The 24,444-nt window shown below is 37.7% G+C and overlaps 1 protein-coding gene across 2 annotated transcripts in view; it reads left to right on the top strand.

Annotated features, from left to right (window-relative positions):
- NBAS (NBAS subunit of NRZ tethering complex) overlaps window positions 1–24,444 on the top strand; it is a 585,536-nt gene that overhangs the window by 95,236 nt on the left and 465,856 nt on the right. For both annotated transcript variants that reach the window (XM_077153236.1, XM_077153235.1), the window contains exon 11: window positions 11,739–11,807. In XM_077153236.1, the coding sequence (XP_077009351.1) occupies window positions 11,739–11,807 (69 nt within the window). The remainder of the gene's footprint in view (window positions 1–11,738; window positions 11,808–24,444) is intronic.

The following is a 24,444-nucleotide window of genomic DNA, read 5'->3' as shown; positions in this document are numbered from 1 at the left end:
ATGTTCCATCCTCCAAATCACTAATTCTATCTTCTGTCTCTTTAAATCTATCATTGTAACTATCCATTATTTTTTCTATGTTTGCTACTTTATCCTTCACTTCCATAAGTTCTGCGATTTGTTTTTTCAGTTTTTCTATTTCTTCTTTATGTTCAGCCCATGTCCTCTTCATGTCCTCCCTCAATTTATCGATTTCATTTTTGAAGAGGTTTTCCATTTCTGTTCGTATATTCAGGATTAGTTGTCTCAGCTCTTGTGTCTCATTTGAGCTATTGGTTTGTTCCTTTGACTGGGCCATATTCTCAATCTTTTGAGCGTGGACAGTTATCTTCTGCTGCTGGCGTCTGGGCATTTATTCAGATTTCTCTGGGTGTTGTACCCAGCAAGGTTGTAAGATTTTTCTGTGAAATCTCTGGGATCTGTTTTTCTTATCTTGCCCAGTACGTGGCGCACGTGGCACACGTTTGTCTCAAGTGTTTGGAATGGGTCTCCCCCAGTCACCGATCTCCGTGGCCTGGGGCTTTCGGATCCAAATCTCTCCGTTGGTTCAGGGGCCACGCGTGGTGGGGGCGTCAGCTGCCGTGGCTTGAGGGGACCCTGTGGCTGGTTGCGGGCCGCAGCGGGCCTGGGGGATTCCCCACCGGACCAGGAAGCCTCCCGTGGGGGGGGGGCTTCCGCGGCTTGGACAGCCGTCCTATCTGAGACTCGTATCCGCGGACTCGAAGCAGAGACTCGAAGCCGCCCGCAAAAAAGGGGTGCCACCTGCCTCGGCTTGGGAAACTTGCTTCTCCAATACTCTCAGCTGGCCCGGAAAGGGGGGAGGGAGTAGCTCGGACCACCGCAGCTGCCGCTGATCGGGAGATCGCACGCCGCTCGGGGGTCTCACTGCAGCCGATTCTCTAGTCTCGCAGTCAGTCTAGCCAGCCCAGACTTTGGATAGCCCTCTGATCCGAGACTTGTAGTCGCGGACTCGAAGCCGCCCGCAAAAGTGTGGCGCCGGCCGCCTTGGCTGGGAAGCTTGTCTCTCCGAGTCTCTCAGTCAGCCCCGGAAGGAGGGAGGGATTAGCCGGACCGCCGCAGCTACGGCTGCTCGGGAAATCGCCCGCCGCTCGGGGATCTCACTCACCGCAGCTGAGTTTCGCAGTCAGACTAGCCAGCCCAGACTTGGTTACGCTGTGTGTCCATTCCCTGCTATAGCCCCGGGAGTTGTTTTGTACTGTTTCTGTTCACCTATTAGTTGATTTGGAGTCGGAGGAACTAAGACGCATGTACCTTACTAAGACGCCATCTTGGATCTCTTGTTATTTCTTCTTGCTGAGTTTTTCCTTTAAGTGATATGTAGTGTCCTTCTTTGTCTCTTATGATGTTCTTACATTTAAAGTCTATTTTATTTGATATCATTATAGGTACTCCTGTTTTCTTTTGGTTACAACTTTCGCAGAACATCTTTTTCCATCCATTCACTTTCAATCTGTTTGTGTCCTTGTGTCTGAGATGAGTCTCTTGTAAGACTCATCTGAGATGAACATATATCTGAATTATATTTCTGCCAATCTGTATATTTTAATTGGTAAGTTTAGTCTGTTAACATTCAAAGTTATTACTGAAAAGTTGTTTCTTGAATCCACTGTCTTATCTTTTGGATTTTAATAACCATGTCTGTATGTTATTTTCCTTCTTTCTGTTTTTATCCTTTAAGGTACTGTTACTGGTACTTTTCAGTCCTGTGCCCTTCAGAACTCTCTCTCCTGTCTTTTTTTTTTTCAACTGGCAGAATTCTCTTTAGTATTTCTTGTAGGTCTGGTCTCTTGTTGACACATTCTTTCAGGATTTGTTTGCATGTGAAAATTTTAATCTCTCCCTCAGTTTTGAAGGACAGTTTGGTTGAGTATAGATTTCTTGACTGGAAGTCTTTCTCTTTTGGAATCTTAATACCACTGCCTTCTTGTCTCCCTGGTGCCTGTTGAGTAGTTTGGATTCAGTCTTATGTGGCGCTTTCAGGATTTTCTGCTTCTCTTCAACATTTGACAGACTGCTTAGTATGTGTCTTGGGGCAGGCTTATTTTGGATTTATTCTGTTTGGAGTTCCTTGAGCTTCTTTGACTTGTATATTTATGTCCTTTATAAGGGTTTGGAAGTTTTCCCCCATTATATCCTCACGTAATCTTCCTAGCCTTCTTCTGGGACACCAGTGATTCTTATTTGTATGCTTTGTTTTGTCCATCATTTCCCTGAGATCCAATTCAAATTTTTCTATCTTTTTGCCATTTATTATTTTGACTGTTTGAAATCAGTTGTCCTGATCTCTAGTTCACTTACTTTCTTCTGTCTGTTCACATCTGCTGTTGTGTGTCTCTAGTACGGTTTTTATTTGGTCTGCAGAATCTTTTAATCTTTCTGATATCTGCTATTTTTCTATTTATTCTTTCAAATTCCTTTTTATGCTGTTCTAGTGTCTTCTTGCTCTCCTTTATATCATTAGCCATCCCATTTATTTTATTTTGTGGCGTTATATGAACATCTTTGATTACTTGTTCCAACATCTGTGTCTCCTCTGGTGTTTTAATTTGGTCATTATGCTTGGCTATATCTGTCTGCATTGTGATATGCTTAAAAAGTGATCTGTTGCTTTCATGGCATTTAAATACCTTGATTGGTTTGCTTTGGAAGTTCATTTCCTTCAGTAGTCTAAAGCCTTGTATTTGTAGGTTGGTTGTGGGGCTGGATGTAGGCACGGGGCGGGCACAACAGTGTGGTGATGTGTTGTAGCTCAGGTATAGGTGCATTTGGGGATGCTACCTGTGAGTGTGGGTGCCCAAAGTCAGGGAAAGATGTGGCAGTGCAGGTGCATTGGTCTGGGGTTAAGGCCCTGGTATATGCTGGTCTAGGGTGTGAGGCCCTTAGTGTGCATGTGTAGAACTAGGGCAGTGGGTTGATGTTATGCCTGAATGTGTTGCAGGTGGATGTGGCTGGCCCAGCTGGGCGGGTCAGTGCCCTCCCCAGAGCTGCGTGGCGTGACTGGGGGCTGTGTGCATGCACAGATCTGGGAGTGCCTTAAACTGAAATATTAGTGCTCAGATCTCCGGGATTTGGGGTGGGGCTGTGAGAATGTGTGGGTTGGTGGTGGGTGTAGTCTCAGTATGAAGGTAAGAGCCCACAGCCTTTAAGTGCTGGCCATTGCTTGCAGGGACAGTGAGTGGGAAGTAGGGCTCAGGATGGGTGATGTGAGACTTCACTTGTGCAGGACTAGTGGGTTGGACTGTGCTTTGGATGGGGTTGTAAGGTGGGTTCAAGTGCTAGGTGTTGGTGTGGCATGGGTGCTTGGAGAGCAGGTAATGGGGGTGAGTGATGGAGTTCAGGTGCATGGGGTATGGGATGAGTTCCGGGAAGAAGGTGAAATAGGATAGATCAAGTTCAACCCTGCTCCTAGGAACAAGCTAGAGAAGGGATGAAAGGGCAACTGAGATGACTACTCCAGAGTGTAAGTGACCTGGGAGAGTCATCTGTACCTGCAGCCCTGGTTGCAAAAGCTGTAGAACTGAGAAGCAGAGAACTGGAGACTGTCCGGTTGGTGCAAACAGCTTAATGTGGAAGCCCAGAGCCCTCAGAAGTGCCAGACTGGGAAGTGAGGACCAGGAAGGAAGCCAAGCCACATTCCTTTAATATGCTACCCTCACCAGTACAGCCCCAGCATCTTTGTTCATTTTGAAACAGTTTTATTCACACATCATACAATCCAAGTTCAGTGTATAGACTTGCCTTTGCCACTATCATTTAGCTGAAGAGATTTCCTTTTCTTCCACAAAGAATTCATACCCCTTCCCCCTTCCCCTACCTATTGATATTTAATTTTGGCGTAATACCTTTGTTACATTTAGTGGAAGCATATTACAGTGTTATATTTGACTGTAGAACCTAGCTTGCGTTGATTGTAATTTTTCCCATATCCCATCAACTTTTTTTTTTTTTTTTGCATGGGCAGGCACTAGGAATCAAACCTGGGTCTCTGGCATGGTGGGCAGGAATTCTGCCACCAAACCAGTGTTGCAGCACCCCATATCTCATCTATTTTTAACACCCTGCAATATTGACCTTAATTTGTTCTCCCTCATGCAAAAATGTTTTTTTTTTAAATTGGTACATTTAATCACCATCATTATCTGCTCTAAGCATTCCTAAATTGTGGTTTTGATTTGCCAGTGAAGTTGAACATCTTTTTTTTTTCATCTTCAAGATGCCAATAGTATTTTTTTATTTTTTATTAATTAAAAAAAATTACAAGAAAGAAATGCAAGCATTCTTAACATCTGCCCACTCTGTTCTACATACACAATCAGCAGTCTACAGTATCATCACACAGTTGCATACCCACCACGAGCACCTCATTTGCATCAGTTCAGAAAAAGAAATAAAAAGACAACAGAAAAATAAAACGAAAACAGAAAAAAAAGAAAAAAATTATACGTACCATACCCCTTAACCCCCCCTTCATTGATCACCAGCCTCCCAAACCAAATCTATTTTAACGTTTGTTTCCCCATTATCCATTCTCACTCCATGTGTTCCACTCGTCCGTTGACAAGGTAGACAAAAGGAGCACCAGACACAAGGTTCTCACAATCACACAGTCACACCATGGAAGCTATATCACCATACAGTTATCATCAAGAAACATGGCTACCGGAACACAGCTCCACATTTTCAGGCAGTTCCCTCCAGCCTTTTCATTACATCTTGGATAACAAGGTGATATCTACTTAATGTATAAGAATAACCTCCAGGATAACCTCTCAACTCTGTTTGAAATCTCTCAGCCAGTGACACTCCGTCTCATTCCACTCTTCCCCCTTTTGGTCGAGAGGATCCTCTCAATCCCTTGATACTGGGTCTCAGCTCATTCTAGAGTTTTTCTCAATCCCTTGATGCCGAGTCTCAGCTCATTCTAGGATTTCTGTCCCACGTTTCCAGGAAGGTCCACACCCCTGGGAGTCATGTCCCACTTAGACAGGGCGAGGATGGTGAGTTTGCTTGTTGTGCCAGCCGGAGAGAGAGGCCACATCTGAGCAACAAAAGAGGTTCTCCTGGGGATGACTTTTAGGGCTAATTTTAAGTAGGTTTGACCTGTCCTTTGTGGGGTTAAGTTTCATATGAACCAACCCCAAGACTGGGGGCTCAGCCTATAGCTTTGGTTGTCCACACTGCTTGTGAAAATATTAAGAATTCAACTTGGGGAGGTTGAATTTTCCCCCATTCTCACCATTCCCTGAAGGGGACTTTGCAAATACTTTTTTATTCACTGTTCAAATCACTCTGGGATCCACTGGGGCATCACTCTGGACAAACCAACAAAATTTCATGTCCTACCCAAGGTTCCATGTGCTTATGTTGTTGAACATCTTTTTAATGAGCCTTTTAGCCATTTTAATTTCCTTTTCTGAGAAGTTTCCATGTTTTATGCCCCTCGTTAAATTGGGTTATTTTTGTTTTTGTTTTTGAGTTGAAGAATCTCTTTATGTATTCTGGGTACTGAGACATTGTCCAAAATGTCATTTCCAAATATTGTCTCCCATTGCATAGGTTGCTTTTTTACTTTACTGACAAAGTTCTTTGATGCACTAAAGTGTTCGATTTTGAGGAGATCCCATTTATCTATGTCTTTTCTGCATGCATGCTTTGGGTGTAAGGGTTAGGAAGCCACCTCCTATTATATGATTTTCTGAGATATTTTCCTACATTTTCTTCTAACTGTTTTATGGTCTTAACTCTAATGTTTAGTTCTTTGATCCATTTTGAGTTAATTTTTGTATAGTTTATACAATATGGATCCTCTTTCATTCTTTTGCACATGAATATCCAGTTCTCCAAACACCATTTATTGAAGAAGCTGCTCTGTCCCAGGAGGGTTTGGTTGACTGCCTTACCAAAGATCATCTGCCCATAGATGAGAGGGTCAGTTTCTGAGCACTCGATTCGATTCCATTGATCAGTATATCCATCTTCATGCCAGTACCATGGTGGTTTGATCACTGTAGTTTTGAAATATGCATCTAAGTCAGATAATGTGAACCTTCCCACTTAATTTTTCTTTTTCAAGATATTTTTTAGTGATCTTCTAAATAAATTTAGTTATTGGTTTTCCTATTTTTGCAAAGCAAGTTGTTAGGATTTTAATTGGTATTGCATTAATCTATAAATCAAATTTGGGTAGTATTATATCTTAATTATATTTAGTCTTCCAATCTATGAACATGGTATGCCATTCCATTTATTTAGGTCTTCCATAATTTCTTTTAGCAATTTCTGTATTTTTCTATTGATGAGTCTTTTGTATCCTTAGATGAATTTACTCCTAAGAATTTGATTCTTTTAGTTGATATTGTAAATGGTATTTTTTTAAAAATTTATTCTTTAGATTGCTCATCACTTGTGTATAGAACCAGTACTGATTTTTGGGTGTTGATCTTGTATCATGCCACTTTGCTGTACTCATTTATCAGTTCTAGTAGCTTTGCTGTAGATTTTTTTGGGATTTTCAACCTATAATATCATGTCCTCTGAAATCAGTGAGTGTTTTATTTCTTTTACGTGTCTAATTCCTCTGACTAGAACTTCCAGCACAATGTTGAATAGTAAAGGTGACAGTGGGCAGGTTTGTCTTGTTGCTGATCTTGGCAGGAAAGCTTTCTGTCTTTCCCCATTGAGGATGATGTAGCTGTGGGTTATTATACTCCTTTTGTCATGTGAGGAAGTTCCCTTCTGTTGCTATCCTTTGAAATGTTTTCTTCAGGAAAGATTGTTCAATTTTGTCAGATGCCTTTACTCCATCAATCGAGATGATCATGTGGTTTTTTCCATTTTGAATTATTGATATGGTGTAGTATGTTAATTGATTTTCTTATGTTGAACCAGCCTTGCATACCTGGAATAAATCTCAGTTGGTCATAGTATATGATTCTTTTTATGTGCTGCTGGATTCAATTTGCACATATTTTGTTGAGGATATTTGCATCTATATTCATTAAAGAGATTGATCTGTAATTTTCTTTTCTTGTAGTATGTTTGTCTTGCTTTGTGATTAGGGTAATGTTGGCCATAGAATAAATTAGGTACTTTTCTCTCCTCTTCAGTTTTTTTCAATAGTTTCAGCAGGGTTGGGTAGTAACTATTTCTTTAATGCTTGGTAGAATTCAAATGTGGAGCTATATGGTCCTGAACTTTTATTTTTTGGGAGCTTCTTGATGACTGAGTTGGTCTCTTTAGTTGTGATTGGTTTGTTGAGGACGTCCTTTTTTAAGTCATTGTTGGTTGTTCATGCCTTTCTAGGAAGTTGTCCATTTCATCTTCATTGTGTAGTTTATTAACATATAGTTGTTCATAGTATCCTCTCATTACCTCCTTTATATCTGCGGGGTCAGTGTTATGTCCCCTCTTCCATTTCTGTCTTCCATTTCTGATTTTATTTATTTATATCCCCTGTCTCTTTTCTTTCTTGTCAGCCTAGTGAAGGGTCTATCAATTTTACCGATTTTTCTCAAAGAACCAACTTCCAGTTTTGTTAATTTTCTCAATTGTTTTCATGTTCTCAATTTCATATAATTCTGTTCTGATCTTTGTAATTTCTTTCCGTCTTATTTGCTTTGGGGTTAGTTTGCTGTTCTTTTTCTAGTTCTTCCAAGTGAGCAGTTAATGCCTCCATTTTTTGCTCTTTTTTCTTTTTTTAATATAGACACTTGATGTAATAAATTTCCCTCTCAGCATTGTGTTTGCTGCATCCTATAAGTTCTGATTTGTTGTGTTTTCGTTTTCATTTTTCTCGAGTTATTTAGTGATTTCTCTTGTCATTTCTTCCTTGAGCCACTGGTTGTTAAAGAGCATGTTTTTTACCTCCATATATTTGTGAATTTTCTGTCCCCTTGCCTGTTACTGATTTTCAGCTTCATTCCATTATGATCTGAGAAAGTGTTTTGTATAATTTCAATCATTTTAAAATTTATTAAGACTTGCTTTGTGATCCAGCATATGGTCTGTTGCTGAGAATGAGCTGTGAACACTTAAGAAAAATGTGTATTCTGGTATTGTGGGTGTAATGTTCTGTAAATGTCTGTTAAGTTTAGTTTATTTATTGCATTATTCAAAATCTCTATTTTTTGATCCTCTTTCTAAATGTGTCCATTGATGAGGGAGAGAAATTGACTCTTCCAACTGTTCTTGTAGAGGTGCTTACTTCTCCTTTCAGTGCTGTTTGTGTTTGTGTCACGTATTTTGGAGCACTCGGGCTTGGTGCATAAATATTTATATGTCTTCTTGTTGAACTGTTCCTTTTATTAATAGATAGTGTCCTTCTTTGTCTCTTTCAATTGTTTCCATTTGAAGTCTTATTTGTCAGATATTAGTATAGCTACCCCTGCTCTTTTCTGTTTGTTGTTTGGATGATATTTCTTTTCCTAACTTTTCACTTTCCACTGACTTTTGTCCTTGGGTCTAAATGTAGTGTCCTGTAGACAGCATGTTGATGGAACCTGTTTTTTAATCCATTCTACCAGTGTATATCTTTTGATTTGCCAGTTTAATCCATTAACATTTAAAGTTATTACTGTAAAGGCAGCACTTTCTTATACCATTTTGTCTTTTATATGTCATACCTAATTTTTGTCCCTTTTTCCCCTTCACTAATATTCTTCATTTCTACACTATTTTCCAGATCTGTCTCTTCTGCCTTTTCCTATTTGCCTGTAGTGCTCCCTTTAGTGTTTCTTGTAGAACCAGTCTCTTAGTCACAAATTTTCTCATTGATTATGTGTCTGAAAATATTTTAATCTCCCCCTTCTTTTTTTTTTTTCCTTTTTCGCATGGGCAGGCACTGGGAATCAAGCCTGGGTCACCAGCCATCCCCCTTGCTTTTGAAGGATAGTTTTGCTAGGTTTAGAATTCTAGGTTGGCAGTTTTTCTCTTTCAGTATCTTAAGTATATTATACCACTGCCTTCTTGCTTCCATGGTTTCTGCTGAGAAATCTACACATTGTATTATTGAGCTTCCTTTGTATATGATGGATTGCTTTTATCTTGCTCTTTTCAGAATTATCTCTTTGTCTTTGACATTTGACAGTCTGAAGTATTAAGTGTCTTGGAGTATGTTTATTTAGATCTAATCTGTTTGGGGCATACTGCACTTCTTGGATATGTAATTTTATGTCTTTCATAAGAGATGGGAGATTTTCCGTGATTATTTCCTCCATTTGTCTTTCTCCTTTTCTTTTCTGTTCTCCTTCTGGGACACCCATCATATGTTTATTTGTGTGCTTCTTTTTGTCATTCAGTTCCCTGAAACGCTGCTTATATTTTTCAGTCCTTTTCTCTATATTTTCTTTCGTGCATCAGATTTCAGATGTCTGGTCCTCTCGTTCACTAATCCCTACTTCTCCCTCTTCAAATCTATTGTTACAGGTTTCTGTTGTGTTTTTCATCTCTTGTATCTTTCATTCCTATAAGTTCTGCAATTTCTTTTTTATTTCCTTCAACTCCTCAATTTCATTTTTTTAATGTGCAGTTGATTTTTTTCTTTTAATATTTTTATTGACATATCTTCACATATGTACAGTCCATACATGCTTACGATCAGTTGGTCACAATATCATCACACAGTTGTGTTTTCATTACCGTGATGATTTTTTAGGACATTTGCATCACTCTAGGAAAAGAAATAAAAAGAAAAAAAAAACCTCAGGTGTCCCATATGCTTTGCCCCTCCCTCTCATTGACCGCTAGTATCTAAATCTGCCCAATTTATTTTACCCCTTATCGCCTCTATTATTTATTTATTTTATGCATTATTTTCTGCTCATCTGTCTAAATGATGATATATAAAAGAGCATCATATACAAGGTTTACACAATCACAAATCCCATTGTAAAAGTTTAACATTACACAATTGTCCTTAAGAATCAAGGCTGCTGGAACACAGCTCAACAGTTTTCAGTTAGTTTCCTCCGTCTACTCCCATATGCCATAACCTAAATAAGGATAGCTATGTAATCCATGAAATAATGTCCAGGATAACCTCTCATTTCTGTTTGAAATAGCTCAGCCACTGAAATTTACTTTGTCTGGTTGCTCTTTTACCCCTTTCGGTCAAGAATTCCTTCTCAGTCTTTTGATCCCATGTCCCGGCTTATCCTAGGAATTCTTTCCCACATTTCCAGGGAGATTTACACTCATGGGAGTCATGTTTCATGTAGGAGGGAGGGAAGAGAGTTCATCTGCTGATTTGGCTTAGAGAGAGAGGCCACATCTGAGCATCGCATTAACCTGGGCAAGCCAACAAGATCTCACTCACTTTGCAAGATTCCGTGTATTTAGGGTTTTCAGATAAACTGATGATACAAGCTATGAAAGTCAGGAGTACCTCATACAGGAGCTGCTTAAAAAGTTGAGAAAGGGATCAGACTTTGACTAGACATATGGTTGAAGTGGGTCTGAATAGGACTGGCATCAGTCAGGATATAGGGGAAAAGATGATATCATCTGTATTTTTAAACTTCAATTTCTTTGTGAGATCTTAGTGAGAGATATTTATTTGGTGAAAAATTTATGTTTTGGGTAGTGCTTTACCTAATTTAACTTGTATGATCAGTTTGTTTGAACACCATAAGTACGTAGAATCTTGACAAGGGTATGAGAAATTGTTGGTTTGTCCTGGTTTGGGTGATGTCTTAATATATCCCAGAGTAATTTTGGCAGTGTAAAAAAAAAAAAATATTTGTGAAGTCCTCTTTGGGGACTGTGGAGAAAGGAGGAAGTATTAAATTTCCCCATTTGGAGAATTTCTCATATTCTCTCAGGTAGTGGGGACAACCAAATCAATAACCCGAGCCCTTGATCTTGGGGTTTTCCCCTGTGAAGCTTATTCCTGCAGAGGCTAGGCTAAGCTTACTCAAAATTATGCCTAAGAGTCACCCTCAGAGAATGTCTGTTGTTGTTCAAATGTGGCCTCTCTCTTTTTTTCCTGTTTTGGTGAAGAAAGCTTTATCAGTCCCATTATGTCGGTTCCTGGCTCAACCTGGAAGTCCTGCCCCATGTTTCCAGGGAGATTTACACCCTGGGGGTCATGTCCTAGGTAATGGGGAGGGCCATGAGTTCAACTTCAGAGTTGGGTTAAAGAGAGGGACCACATCTGAGCAACAAAATAAGTTCTCTGGGAGGACTTTTATGCATAATTATAAATAGGCTTTGCTTCTTTCTCCCCTTTCACTTTTGTTAGTGTAGTTTTAAACCTAAAGACAGGGTATAAAGCAATTTTCTATTATATTTATTTCGATTACTGGTTTCTAAATGATGATTTTTTTTTTTTTTTTTGGCCCCTCAAGCTTGGGATCAGTCCTTGAATGAAATTTCTTTTTAGAGTTTTGACCCTTTTTGTTGTGTTATTAAGATAAAATTGTAACCTGGGGCAGACTCCTTGAGAGCTTTTAATGGATTCTAATTTGCATTGTGCTAGAGTTGTTACTTATGTATTTAAGAAATCATTTGCTTGTTGTAAGATTTTACCCTTTGGTGATTTTCTTTTTAAACAAAGCACAATTTTACCAAATTATACCGGACAGCTATTGGTGTTTTTCTTAGCCATTAAAAAAAAAAAATAGTAGTTTTGCCTTAGGTTTCATTACATGATAAAAGGCTTTTATGCACTGAGTCGCCACTGTATTAATCTTTTCTTTCTGTGGTATATGTTTCTTTTGTAGGTACCAAAGACACTGGGGTTTTTGAGAATGTTAAGTGTCAAGTTTGGCAGTCGCCAGGGACAAGAACAGGTAGTGTAAATTGACTTCGCTGTGCTTTTCAAACATTTTCACTAGTGTACTCCTAAGGGCAAAGTTGAATAAACCTTGGCTGTTCTCTAGGGACTGATAATTATACACTATGTGAGTAGTAGTTAGCAAAAACTCAAGGATTTCTAAGCTTGAGATTTGTGTACTTTGCTATCTATCAATTTTATCTCAATAACAAAAAACTCACTTTTTAAAAAAAAATTTGAAGAATGAACCCAGTCCATCCAAGGAAGTCCACTGTAAGCTTTACATGTCTTTGAAAATTCTGTCATTTTCAAGTTACTGTGAATTTTGTTAACTTGTCCATAGTGTATTCCTTTTTTTGTTTGAATATTCTAAATTTATAAAGAATTATAAAATTATAAAGAATTCTTCCTTTGATCTTTGAGATTATTGATGCCCCAACAGGAAATGAGTTGAGCCATGTTGATCCCGTGGCCTCAAGAACCATGGTTTCTGTATGTGCTGGCTTGCATCTATTAAGGAAAAGCCAATTCTTTAATCCTTATTCAATATCGTTGGGTGGGATCTCTTTTGTGTCGTTTCGTTTTTGTATGTATGGGCCAGGAGTTGAACCTGGTTCTTCCGCATGGCAGCAAGCATTCTACCACTGAACAACTATGCACCCATGGATGGGATGTTTTTTATTGTTTCCATGGAGATGTGACCTCCCCCGTTGTGGGTGTTAACTTTTGATTTGATAGTTTCCATGGAGATGTATCTCCACCCTTTCAAGGTGGGTTTGCTTATTGGAATCCTTTAAGAGGGAAACATTTTGGAAAAAGCATTTAAACCAACAGAGCCAAGACAGCCCATGGAGATGCAAGAGGAAAACACCCTCGGGGAATCCGTATGAAACGTGAAGCCAGGACAGAAAGAATTTAGACATCACTATGTGCCTTTCCAACTGGTAGAGTGTTATGGACTCATAGGTCCTTTCTTTAGAGTTAAGGTATCTTTTTCTGGATGCCTTAATTTGGACATTTTCACAGCCTTAGAACTGTCAACATGCAACTTAATAAATTCTGTTTATAAAGCCGTTCTGTCCTGGTATATTTCATTCTGGCTGCTTACAAACTAAAACACTGCCTTCTGTATTTGCATTTAATTTATTTTAAGTCCTACTAATCAGCTATGTGTTTTGACTTAAGGTAAATCATGAGCCCTGGATTTGTTTGCCATTCTATCTGTAGAATGGAATAGTAACACTGCTTCTTATATTCACTTTCATTTTTAATCTCATACACACATACATGTGTGCACACACAGTTTTCCATTTGGCATTTTCTTTAGTCATTTCATGGAGTTGTCTTCATAGAATTCACATATGAAGCCGTCTGGTCCTGGACTTTTCTTTTTAGGAAGCTTTTGAATGACTGATTCAATTTCTTTACTTGTGATTGGTTTGTTGAGGTCATCTATGTCTTCTTGAGTCAAAGTTGGTTGTTCATGTCTTTCCAGGAACCCATCCATTTCCTCTAAATTGTTGTATTTATTAGCGTAAAGTTGTTCATAGTATCCTGTTATTACCTCCTTTATTTCTGTGAGGTCAGTAGTTATGTCTCCTCTTCCATTTCTGATCCTATTTATTTGCATCCTCTCTCTTCTTCTTTTTGTCAATCTTGCTAAGGGCCCATCAATTTTATTGATTTTCTCATAGAACCAACTTCTGGCCTTATTGATTTTCTCTATTGTTTTCATGTTTTCAATTTCATTTATTTGTGCTCTAATCTTTGTTATTTCTTTCCTTTTGCTTGCTTTGGGATTAGTTTGCTGTTCTTTCTCCAGTTCTTCCAAATGGATAGATAATTCCTGAATTTTTGCCTTTTCTTCTTTTCTGATATAGGCATTTAGGGCAATAAATTTCCCTCTTAGCACTGCCTTTGCTGCGTCCCATAAGTTTTGATATGTTGTGTTTTCATTTTCATTCGCCTCGAGGTATTTGCTAATTTCTCTAGCAATTTCTTCTTTGACCCACTTGTTGTTTAGGAATGTATTGTTGAGCCTCCACGTATTTGTGAATTTTCTGGCACTCTGCCTATTATTGATTTCCAACTTCATTCCTTTATGATCCGAGAAAGTGTTGTGTATGATTTCAATCTTTTTAAATTTGTTAAGACTTGCTTTGTGACCCAGCATATGGTCTATCTTTGAGAATGATCCATGAGCACTTGAGAAAAAGGTGTATAAATGTCTGTTAAGTCTAGCTCATTTATAGTAATATTCAGATTCTCTATTTCTTTATTGATCCTCTGTCTAGATGTTCTGTCCATTGATGAGAGTGGTGAATTGAAGTCTCCAACTATTATGGTATATGAGTCTATTTCCCTTTTCAGTGTTTGCAGTGTATTCCTCACGTATTTTGGGGCATTCTGGTTCGGTGCGTAGATATTTATGATTGTTATGTCTTCTTGTTTAATTTTTCCTTTTATTAGTATATAGTGTCCTTCTTTGTCTCTCTTAACTTCTTTACATTTGAAGTCTAATTTGTTGGATATTAGTGTAGCCACTCCTGCTCTTTTCTGGTTGTTATTTGCATGAATCTTTTCCCAACCTTTCACTTTCAACCTATGTTTATCTTTGGGTCTAAGATGTGTTTCCTGTAGACAGCATGTAGAAGGATCCTGTTTTTTAATCCATTCTGCCAATCTATGTCTTTTGATTGGGGAATTCAGTCCATTGACATTTAATGTTATTACTGTTTGGATAATATTTTCCTGTAACATTTTGCCTTTTGTATTATATATATCATATCTTATTTTCCTTCTTTCTACACTTTACTCCATACCTCTCTCTTCTGTCTTTTCGTATCTGACTCTAGTGCTCCCTTTAGTATTTCTTGCAGAGCTGGTCTCTTGGTCACAAACTCTCTCAGTGACTTTTTGTCTGAGAATGTTTTAATTTCTCCCTCATTTTTGAAGGATAATTTTGCTGGATATAGGAGTCTTGGTTGGCACTTTTTCTCTTTTAGTAATTTAAATATATCATCCCACTGTCTTCTAGCTTCCATGGTTTCTGCTGAGAAATCTACACATAATCTTATTGGGTTTCCCTTGTATGTGATGGATTGTTTTTCTCTTGCTGCTTTCAAGATCCTCTCTTTCTCTTTGACCTCTGACATTCTAACTAGTAAGTGTCTTGGAGAACGCCTATTTGGGTCTAATATCTTTGGGGTGCGCTGCACTTCTTGGATCTGTAATTTTAGGTCTTTCATAAGAGTTGGGAAATTTTCAGTGATAATTTCTTCCATTAGTTTTTCTCCTCCTTTTCCCTTCTCTTCTCCTTCTGGGACACCCACAACACGTATATTTGTGCGCTTTATATTGTCCTTGAGTTCCCTGATACCCTGTTCAAATTTTTCCATTCTTTTCCCGATAGTTTCTGTTTCTTTTTGGAATTCAGGTGTTCCGTCCTCCAAATCACTAATTCTATCTTCTGTCTCTTTAAATCTATCATTGTAGGTATCCATTGTTTTTTCCATCTTTTCTACTTTATCCTTCACTTCCATAAGTTCTGTGATTTGTTTTTTCAGTTTTTCTATTTCTTCTTTATGTTCAGCCCATGTCCTCTTCATGTCCTCCCTCAATTTATCGATTTCATTTTTGAAGAGGTTTTCCATTTCTGTTCGTATATTCAGCATTAGTTGTCTCAGCTCTTGTATCTCATTTGAACTATTGGTTTGTTCCTTTGACTGGGCCATATTCTCAAGCTTCTGAGCGTGGACAGTTATCTTCTGCTGCTGGCGTCTGGGCATTTAGTCAGATTTCCCTGGGTGTCGAACCCAACAAGGTTGTAAGATTTTTCTGTGAAATCTCTGGGTTCTGTTTTTCTTATCCTGCCCAGTAGGTAGCGCTTGTGGCACACGTTTGTCTGCGGGTCCCACCAGTAAAAGGTGCTGTGGGTCCTTTAACTTTGGAAAACTCTCGCTGTCCGGGAGGTTCGCTAGCCGAAGCGGCTTGGAAGAGTGCCAAACGGCCCGGGGTCCAAACGCGGGGAGGATCGCTGGCCGCCGCAGCCCGGGAAAGCGCCTATCCGAATTTCCTAGTCTGCCCGGTGGCGGGAGGGCTCCAGCCGCAGCGGCCCGCCCGGGAGAGTGCACGTTCCCGGGGAGTCACGGGTTTGGAAGGCCCCCCCCCCCCGTCGCCATTCTCCGCGACCTGGGGATTTCCGATCCAATTCTCTCAGTTGGTCCGGGGGGCTGTGCATGGTGTGGGCGCCAGCCGCCGCGGTTTAAGGGTACCGCCTGTCCAATTCTCCCAGCCGGCCCGGGAAGGGGGAAGGGAGTGACTCCGGCCGCTTGCCGTCCCGCCCGGTGAATTCCACGCCCCTCAGCGATCTCACCAGAGCGCGTTCTCTCAGCCAGCCAGCCGTTCCAGGATGGGGTACGCTGTCTTTTTCATCTCTGTCGTGGCTTTGGGAGCTGTTCTGTATCGTTTCTACTCCCCTAGTAGCTGTTCTGGAGGAGAAATTAAGATCCGCGCATCTTACTAAGCCGCCATCTTCTCCGGGAGTCCCAGTTGTCTTCATTTTGCACTTGAAGAATTCATGAAATACCGCCATGCAATGTGTTCTTTCTGATTTACCACATTGCCTCTTTTGGTCTTCCTGTTAACCATGTTAGTACATAAGAACATGAGTTTGCCTTTTTCCCAGGATCCGTTTCCCATTCTCATGAATAATATCTGAAGAAAACCTTTCTCTTTTAAATACGTTTAAAGGGTTCACTGTTTTCTCATTCTATTTATTATAGTTGGGGAAGAATGTGCGATCTCAGCATTTTTATATTCTTCAGTCAGTCAGCTAGTGCAACTCTGAGCCAGACCTGTTGGTAGGGCTGAGGGTAAACTGATCAGTAAAATGCAGTGCAGCTCCGCAAGGGGTCTGCAAAATAGTGGGAGAGATAGAGAAGCAGTTATTAAACAGTGCAGTTTATATGATCTATTACCTATTCCATAGTATAATACAGTGTATAGAATATATATGTGAATATATGATAATGATATCTGTTATATGATATAATAATATAAAATATAGTTAGTTGATTTGGTATACTAATAAGCAAATGTAGCTTTGTTCAATCAGTATTAAAAAGTCTCTTTATTCTCAGTTAGCTTATGGGAATACAAACTTGTGTGTCACCTTGACTCTTGCTTATTGGTTGTGCTTTTTTGTGGAAGTCAGCTATTTCTCATTCTTGTCAGTATCCTCTGTGATTGGATAAAAGGAGTGAGAGAGGAGCAACTAATTTTCTTGTGTTTTGCTCCTTTGGGCACATTGTACCAGAATTCTTAAATGTTTGTTCGGACTTTTAAAAAAGATTGTTTACAGGTAAGTGATGTGGGTAAATGTAAGTGCAAGTGCTATTGTATTTTAGGTTTGAAATTGTAATTTTTACTTCCTATGGAATCTAAAGGCAAATGCCTGAAGAGCAATGGTTAATCAGTGGTTCTGGACTTGTAATATATAAGTATGTAATCTGTGACAAGAATTATATAAAGGTGGGGGATGGAGAAGTATAGTAACATAGTTTGTATAAGCTGTTGAAGTTGATTTAGTATCGAAGCAAATGAAGTTGTTATAGATTTAGGGTATTAAATTTAAGCTGCATAGTAATTAGAAAGAACATTATCTGTCAGAGGATATGCAAGATCATAGTCAGAAATTAGACTACAGGTTGCCAGCAGTGGGTGGGGGACAGGAGAAGTAGAACTGAAAGTTAAAATTATATTCACATGATTACTTTTGGTGGTATTTTGATGCTATAACATAACACAAAAGTATTGATGACATAAATGAAAACTACTTCTGAAAAGTTTTGTGAAGGAATTTGAGACAGAGGGACATCTTTGATCTGCTAATACAAAGTCCATTAAAAGGGCCATAAATGGATTGCTAGTAGAAGACAGTTGTGTTCAGGGTCTACTGCACAAAAGCTCTTCATAAACCATCTCTTCCCCTGTCCCATGGTACACACCTAATGATGCTACCCTACCAAATAATTGACTTAGCTCTACCACCTTCAGTGTACTTAAAACTCTGAAGCAGATAGTAAAGTCATTTTTTTCTATTAAGTGATATTTCATTATGTGAATTCCTTTATGTTCATGTTGTGCATTTTTTTCTAATAAGAGATCGTTTATTGCCTTACCAATTAAAGTTTTATAATATTGCCAGTTTAGTAGTAATCTAGGCCAGATACTATACTTTTATATTTTAATTATTTAATTTAATCGTCACAATAATCCTATAAGGTATAGTATTATGCCAACTTTGTAGATTAGAAGCTGATTAGAAAAATTAAAGATCTTGTAACAAGTATCAGCTGAGGTTTAGACATAGGACTATCTGACTCTAGTGTCTATGATATTTTTAATGATACTGTGTTGTTACCATATTCTCATGTGGACCCTTGTGAGAGGAAACTTGATATAACTCAGTAGATAGGTAGGTAGATATAAAACAAGTTGATTAATCTATTTCCTATTTCTATAAGTGTGTATATATATATTTACACTCAAATACTTTATTCAGTAAATGGTTTTCCTTATCACGCATTTATAATCAGAATAGCTGCACAAGATCAGTGATGGAAAGTTATAGCGTATTTAAGGAAACAAGTGGTGTTCCTCTAAATATGTTCTGTTTAAGAGATGTAGTTGTAAAATTTCTGTTCTGTAAAAAATTTGTTATTACAGCTTTCATTTTTTTAAGTCTTTGAATGTAGTATGTTCCCAGTTATTCTTGATGACATAGAGATACAATTTATCTACCTTGATAACGTATAAGAAAATCTAATTTTTTTATCTTTAAAAGCAAATTTAAAAATCTACTCCAGGTGTTACTAGGAAAGGGAGTGGACAAACAAATTAAAATGTTTTCTGTGGCTTTAGAATGCTATAAGCATATTCAACTCCTTAATATATGAAATATTATTTTCCTCCATTTTCAGGTTTTTAATACCTTTTAGATGCCAGCAGTTCCTAAACTGTCATATTTGCCCAGACCTTTCTACAATTTTGACTTACATATCCAGTTGCTTACTTGACAGCTCTAGTAGAATATTGTGGTGGTTTGGAGCTATGTACCCCAGAAAAACTTGTTCTTAATCTTAACCCATTCCTGTGAGTGTGAACCCATTGATAAGGTTACTTCAGTTAAGGTGTGGCCCAGCTGGATCAGGATGGGTCTTTCAGCCTGAATTAACCGCAGGGTGGAAATCAGTGGAATTTGAAGAAAAGGGAGAGGCCAGGAAAGGCCACCATGTGCATTGCTGTTTGACAGAAAAGCTGAGGGCCAAGATTCATCAGCAGCCAGAAGAATGTCAGTCTTCTGGAAGAAAGCATCACTTTGATAATACCTTGAATTTGGACTTTTCCTAACCACAAAATCTGAGCCAATAAATTCCCATTGTTTTAAGTCAACCCATTGTATGGTATTTACTTTAACAGCAATTTCAAACCTAACATTTCCAAAACAAAACTCTGATTTGTGTCTTCTTTCTGTGTCTAACCTCATTCTCTCTCTCAGATGGATTACCTCAGTAATTCCACCAGTTGCTCAAGCCAGAGAAATGAAAATATCCCAGATATGTCTCTGCCCCGATCACCAATTTTGTCTAACACCTTTTGCCTTCAGAACATACCTGGTGTCTCTCCACTTCTCTTTCTGTGGATATCACTACCTTATGATAATTTTTCATCTGTCCCCCTTTAATAGAAACAACTAGTTCCCTTTCCATCCCAGTAATTTAAAAGAAATGTGAACCAGATAAGCTCATTTTCATTTTTTAAATCTTCAGTGGCTTTTCATTGACTGGAAGATGAACAACAACTAAAATTGTTAACATAGTCTAACAGGCATTTTATAATCTGGCCCATGCCTCTCTCTTCAGACCCATCACAGCACTAACTCCTTCTGTTGTAGTTACATAAGTCTTCTTTTGGCTCCTTAATCCTGCCATATTCTTTTCTTTGTAAATGCTATTTTCTCTTTTGAGAATGGTCTTCCTTTATCTGTTCCCATGACTTAATTTCTTCCCATCTTGAGGTGTTAGCTCAATCATATCCTCAGAATCCTTCTCTGATCTCTCAATCTAAATAAGGTTCTTATTGTTATTTTCTCTTACACCCCACCCCCTGTATTTTGCCTTCATAGCAATAACCAGAATCTTAACCATATATTTATTGGTGTGGCTTTACGAAGGTAGACCTTCATCTGTTTTACCCAGCCTCTGGGATATAGTAGGTGCATTGGATGATAACCTACTTTGCAGTGAGAAAATTGGTTAGAAAATTCCTACTGGCCCTTTTTTTTTGGCCTCTCCTTTTTTCTCCTTCCCTCCCTTCCTCCTGAACTTTTTTTGTTTTTTGCTATAAAATATAATGCAGATGGTTGCATGGTATGTGAATTTTTCTCAGTAAAATTGATTTTAAAATATAATACAGACTCAGGAAATTGCAAACAGCAAATACATGGCCTGTTGACATTTCTGGGGGACAGCTTTATTCAGATACAATTCACACACCTTACAGGTCACTGTTTTAAAGTGTATAATTCCATGGGTTTTAGTATATTTAGAGAGTTGTGCATTCAAATTTAGAACATTTTTATCACTCCCCTCAAAGCTCCCTGCATCCCTCAGCCATCACACCTCATCCCCAACCTAGACAACTGCTAATCTACTTCCTGTCTTTATGAAATTGCCTATTCTGGACATTTTATATAAATGGAATCATAGAATATCTAGTCTTTTGTGACTAGCTTCTTTCACGTAGCATAATGTTTTTCAAGGTTCGTCTATGTTGTAGTATGTTTCAGTACTTCATTGCTTTGTATTGCTGAATAATTTTCTTTCGTATGCATATAGTCTTGTTTTATTTATCCATTCATCAGTTGATGGATACTTGGGTTGCTTCTATCTTTTGCCAGTTGTGAATAATGCTGCTATGAGTATTGGTGTGCGAGTGTCTGTTTGTATCCCCGCTTTCAGTACTTTTGAGTACATATACCTAGTAGAGGATTGCCAGGTCATAAGCAAATTCTGTACTTAAGTTCCTGAGGACCCACCAAACTGTCTTCCTTTTACATTCCCACCAACCGTGAGTAAGTGGTACTTCTTACGTTCTCTTCAAATCTTGTGGTTTTCTGTTTGCCTAATAGTGGCCATTCTAATAGATATGATATGTATTTCATTCTGGTTTTGATTTGTATTTCCCTAATAGCTAGTGATATTGAGGGTCTTTGCATGTGCTTTTTAGCCATTTGTATTTCTTCTTTGGAAAAATGTCTATTCAAGTCTTTTGCCCATTTTTTTTTTATTGGATTGTTTATCTTTTTATTGCTGAGTTGTATTTCTTTGTATATTTTGGATAGTAAGCCCTAATTGGATGTGGGTTTTCAAATATTTTCTCTAATTGAGTAGGCTGCATTTTTACCTTTTTGACAAAGTTCTTTGCACAAAAATATTCAATATTAAGAAAGTCTCATTTATCTATTTTTTTTCTTTTGTTGCTTGTGCTTTGGATATCAAGCCCAAGAAACCTCTGCCTAACACAAGATTTTAAAGCTGCTTTACTATATTTTCTTCATGGAGTTTTATGGTCCTGTCTCTTTTATTTAGGTCTTTGATCCATTTTGAATTAATTTTTGTATAAGGTACAAAATTTTTGTATCATTCTTTTGGATGTGGATATTTAGTTCTGCCATCACCACAAGTGAGACAGACTCTTCTGAGTGGATTCGCAGACTTGTTGAAAATTAATTGATTTTAAATGTGTAGGCCTATTTCTGTACTCTCAATTTAGTTAAATTGATGAATATGTCCATCTGTATGCTAATATCATGCTGTTTTGACCACTGTAGCTTTGTAATGCAATTTAAAGTCAGACAATGTGATCCCTCCAATTTCATTCTTCTTTATCAAGATGATTTTAGCTGTACAGGACCCCCTTGCCCTTGCAGATACATTTGATGATTGGCTTTTCCATTTCTTCAAAGTAGTTCATTTGTATTTTGTTTGGGATTGCACTGAATCTGTAAATCAGTTTGGGTAGAATTAACATCTTAACTATATTTAATCTTCCAATCTGCGAATATGTAATATCCTTCCAACTGTTTAGCTCTTCTTTGATTTCTTTTAGTGAAGCGATGTTGTTTTCTGAATACAGGTGCTTTATATCCTTGGTTAAATTTATCCCTAGATATTTGATTGTTTTCGATACTATTGTAAATTGAATTTTTTCTTGATTTCCTACTGAGATTGTTCATTGCTAGTATATAGAAACATTGCAATTTTTTGTGTTGATCTTTTATCCCACTACGTTGCTGAACTTGTTTATTAGCCCTCGTAGCTTTGTTGTAGTTTTTTTTTGACTTTCTAAATACGTGATCATACCATATAAAGTGAAAGCTTTATATCTTCCTTTCCTATTGGATACCATTTATTTCTTTTTCTTGCGTAATTGTCATAACTAGACCTTCTAGCCTGATGTTGAATAGGACTGGTGACAGTGGGCATGCTTGTCTTGTTCCTGATCTTAAAGGGAACCTTTCACTGTTGGGTACTATTAGCTGTGATTTTTCATACTTGCCCTTCATCATGTTAATGTGTGTAAGTTTTAACGTGGACATATCTTTCAGTTTCTCTTGGGTAAGTACCTAGAAGTGGAATTTCTGGGTCTATATGGTAACACTATATTTAACCATTTGAGGGGCTGCGAGTCTGTTTTGCAGAGTAGTGGCACCATTTACACTTCTACCAGCAGTGTATGAGAGTTCCAGTTTCTCCACATCCTTGTCAATACTTAACCTGCTTTTGATTATAATCATCTTAGTGTATATGAAGAAGAATCTTTTTTTTTTTTTTAACATTTTATTATATAGTATAACATATATACAAAGCAAAGAAATGAAAAAGCAATAGTTTTCAAAACACTCTGCAACAAGTAGTTACAGGAGAGATCCCTGAGTTTGTCATGAGGTGCCATTCGATACTCTCAGATATTTCCTTCTAGCTGCTCCAGAATATAGGAGGTGAGAATAGTTAAATATTTATTTATCACCACACTTGAACTTTTTGTGAAAAATAACATATATGCAAAAAAAAGCAATAAATTTCAAAGCACGTCACCACAATTAGTTATAGAACGTATTTCAGAGATTGACATGGGTTACAATTCCACAATTTTAAGTTTTTGCTTCTAGCTACTCTAAGATACTGGTGACATAAAGAGATATCAGTTTAATGATTTAGCATTCATATTCATTTGTTAAATCCTATCTTTTCTGTATAACTCCACCATCACCTGTTAATTCCAAGGATTTGAATTTGAACATGTCCTTGTAGGGGACACAATTCATCCATAATGTCACCCAACTTTGCATCACTAACAATTTGTTTTATCTTTTTTAAAAATACATTTTTCTTAGTGGTTTTATTGAGATAAATTCACACACCATAGAATCCACTCAGAGTATATAAACAGTGGCTCACAGTACCATTATATAGTTATGCATTCATCACCATAGTCAATTTTAGGACATTTTCATTCATTTTTCTAGTAATATGTATTTTAAGTTTCATTTTATCTTCAGGCTCTTCCTCCATATATTCTTTTTCCCCCCTTCAAATCTGTTTGTGGAAGAAACTGCAATCCTTGACCTATGAAATTTCCTATTGTGTAGATGTTGCTGATTACATCCTTAAAAATGTAGTTTCAGTTGTTCTTTTGTCCTCTTTTGCCCATTTGCTTTGGTAGATTGGTAGTTGAAATTATAAGTTGAAATTATAAGATCAATTCACGTTTTTTTTTTCTTTTAATTTACTGACAGACAACTTTATAGGTGGTGGTGTGCTTTTCTGTCAGGAGGTTCTTAATCTCTTTTTCTCTCTCTCTCTTTGGTGATATTAGCGGCAGTTGATTCTTAAAGCCTAGATTCTCTGAATAAGTAAGGTTCTAATTCAGTCATTTATCCATTTAATTTTCTTCCCCTTTATCTGTGTTCAAAATAATAAGTTTGTTCCTTATCTTCTGAAGGTAAGGTTTTTTTAAAGCAACATTTTGAGCATGTGTTCTTAAACATATTTGATGTTTTAGTCCATGTAACTTTTTATCCTTATTGATACTCATAATTTTCCTAATTAAGTTTGTTCCCAAGTTCCTTGGACATTGTAGTTTGTTATATCTTCCTTGCTATCTGATACGACATTTTCCATGTTCAGTTGTGTATTTCCTCCCCTACATCTGGATTTAGTAATTTCTCTAAAAATCCTTTTCCTCCTCCTCCCCGTCTTCGTGTTTTTCTCTATGATGCCTCCATTTGCTCTGAAAGTGTTTTCTGTTTTGTTTATACATGCTTGACTTTCAGTTTAGATTTCATTTCAACAGTGCTGTTTTCCGTTAATTTATAATTCTTTTTGAGTTCCATCACCTCATTTCTGATAGTTCATTATCACAATTCATATTGTTTATTTTTCATATCATTTTTTTTATTAATGGAAAAAAAAAGAAATTAACACAACATTTAGAAATCATACCATTCTACATAGCACTCAGTAATTCTTAACATCATCACATAGATGCATGATCATCGTTTCTTAGTACATTTGCATCGGTTTAGA

The sequence above is a fragment of the Tamandua tetradactyla genome, chromosome 3 (genome assembly GCF_023851605.1).
Source record: "Tamandua tetradactyla isolate mTamTet1 chromosome 3, mTamTet1.pri, whole genome shotgun sequence".
NCBI classification, from domain to species: Eukaryota; Metazoa; Chordata; class Mammalia; order Pilosa; family Myrmecophagidae; genus Tamandua; species Tamandua tetradactyla.
Note: the sequence above shows the minus strand (reverse complement) of the source record. Positions and strands in the feature narration are given on the sequence as shown.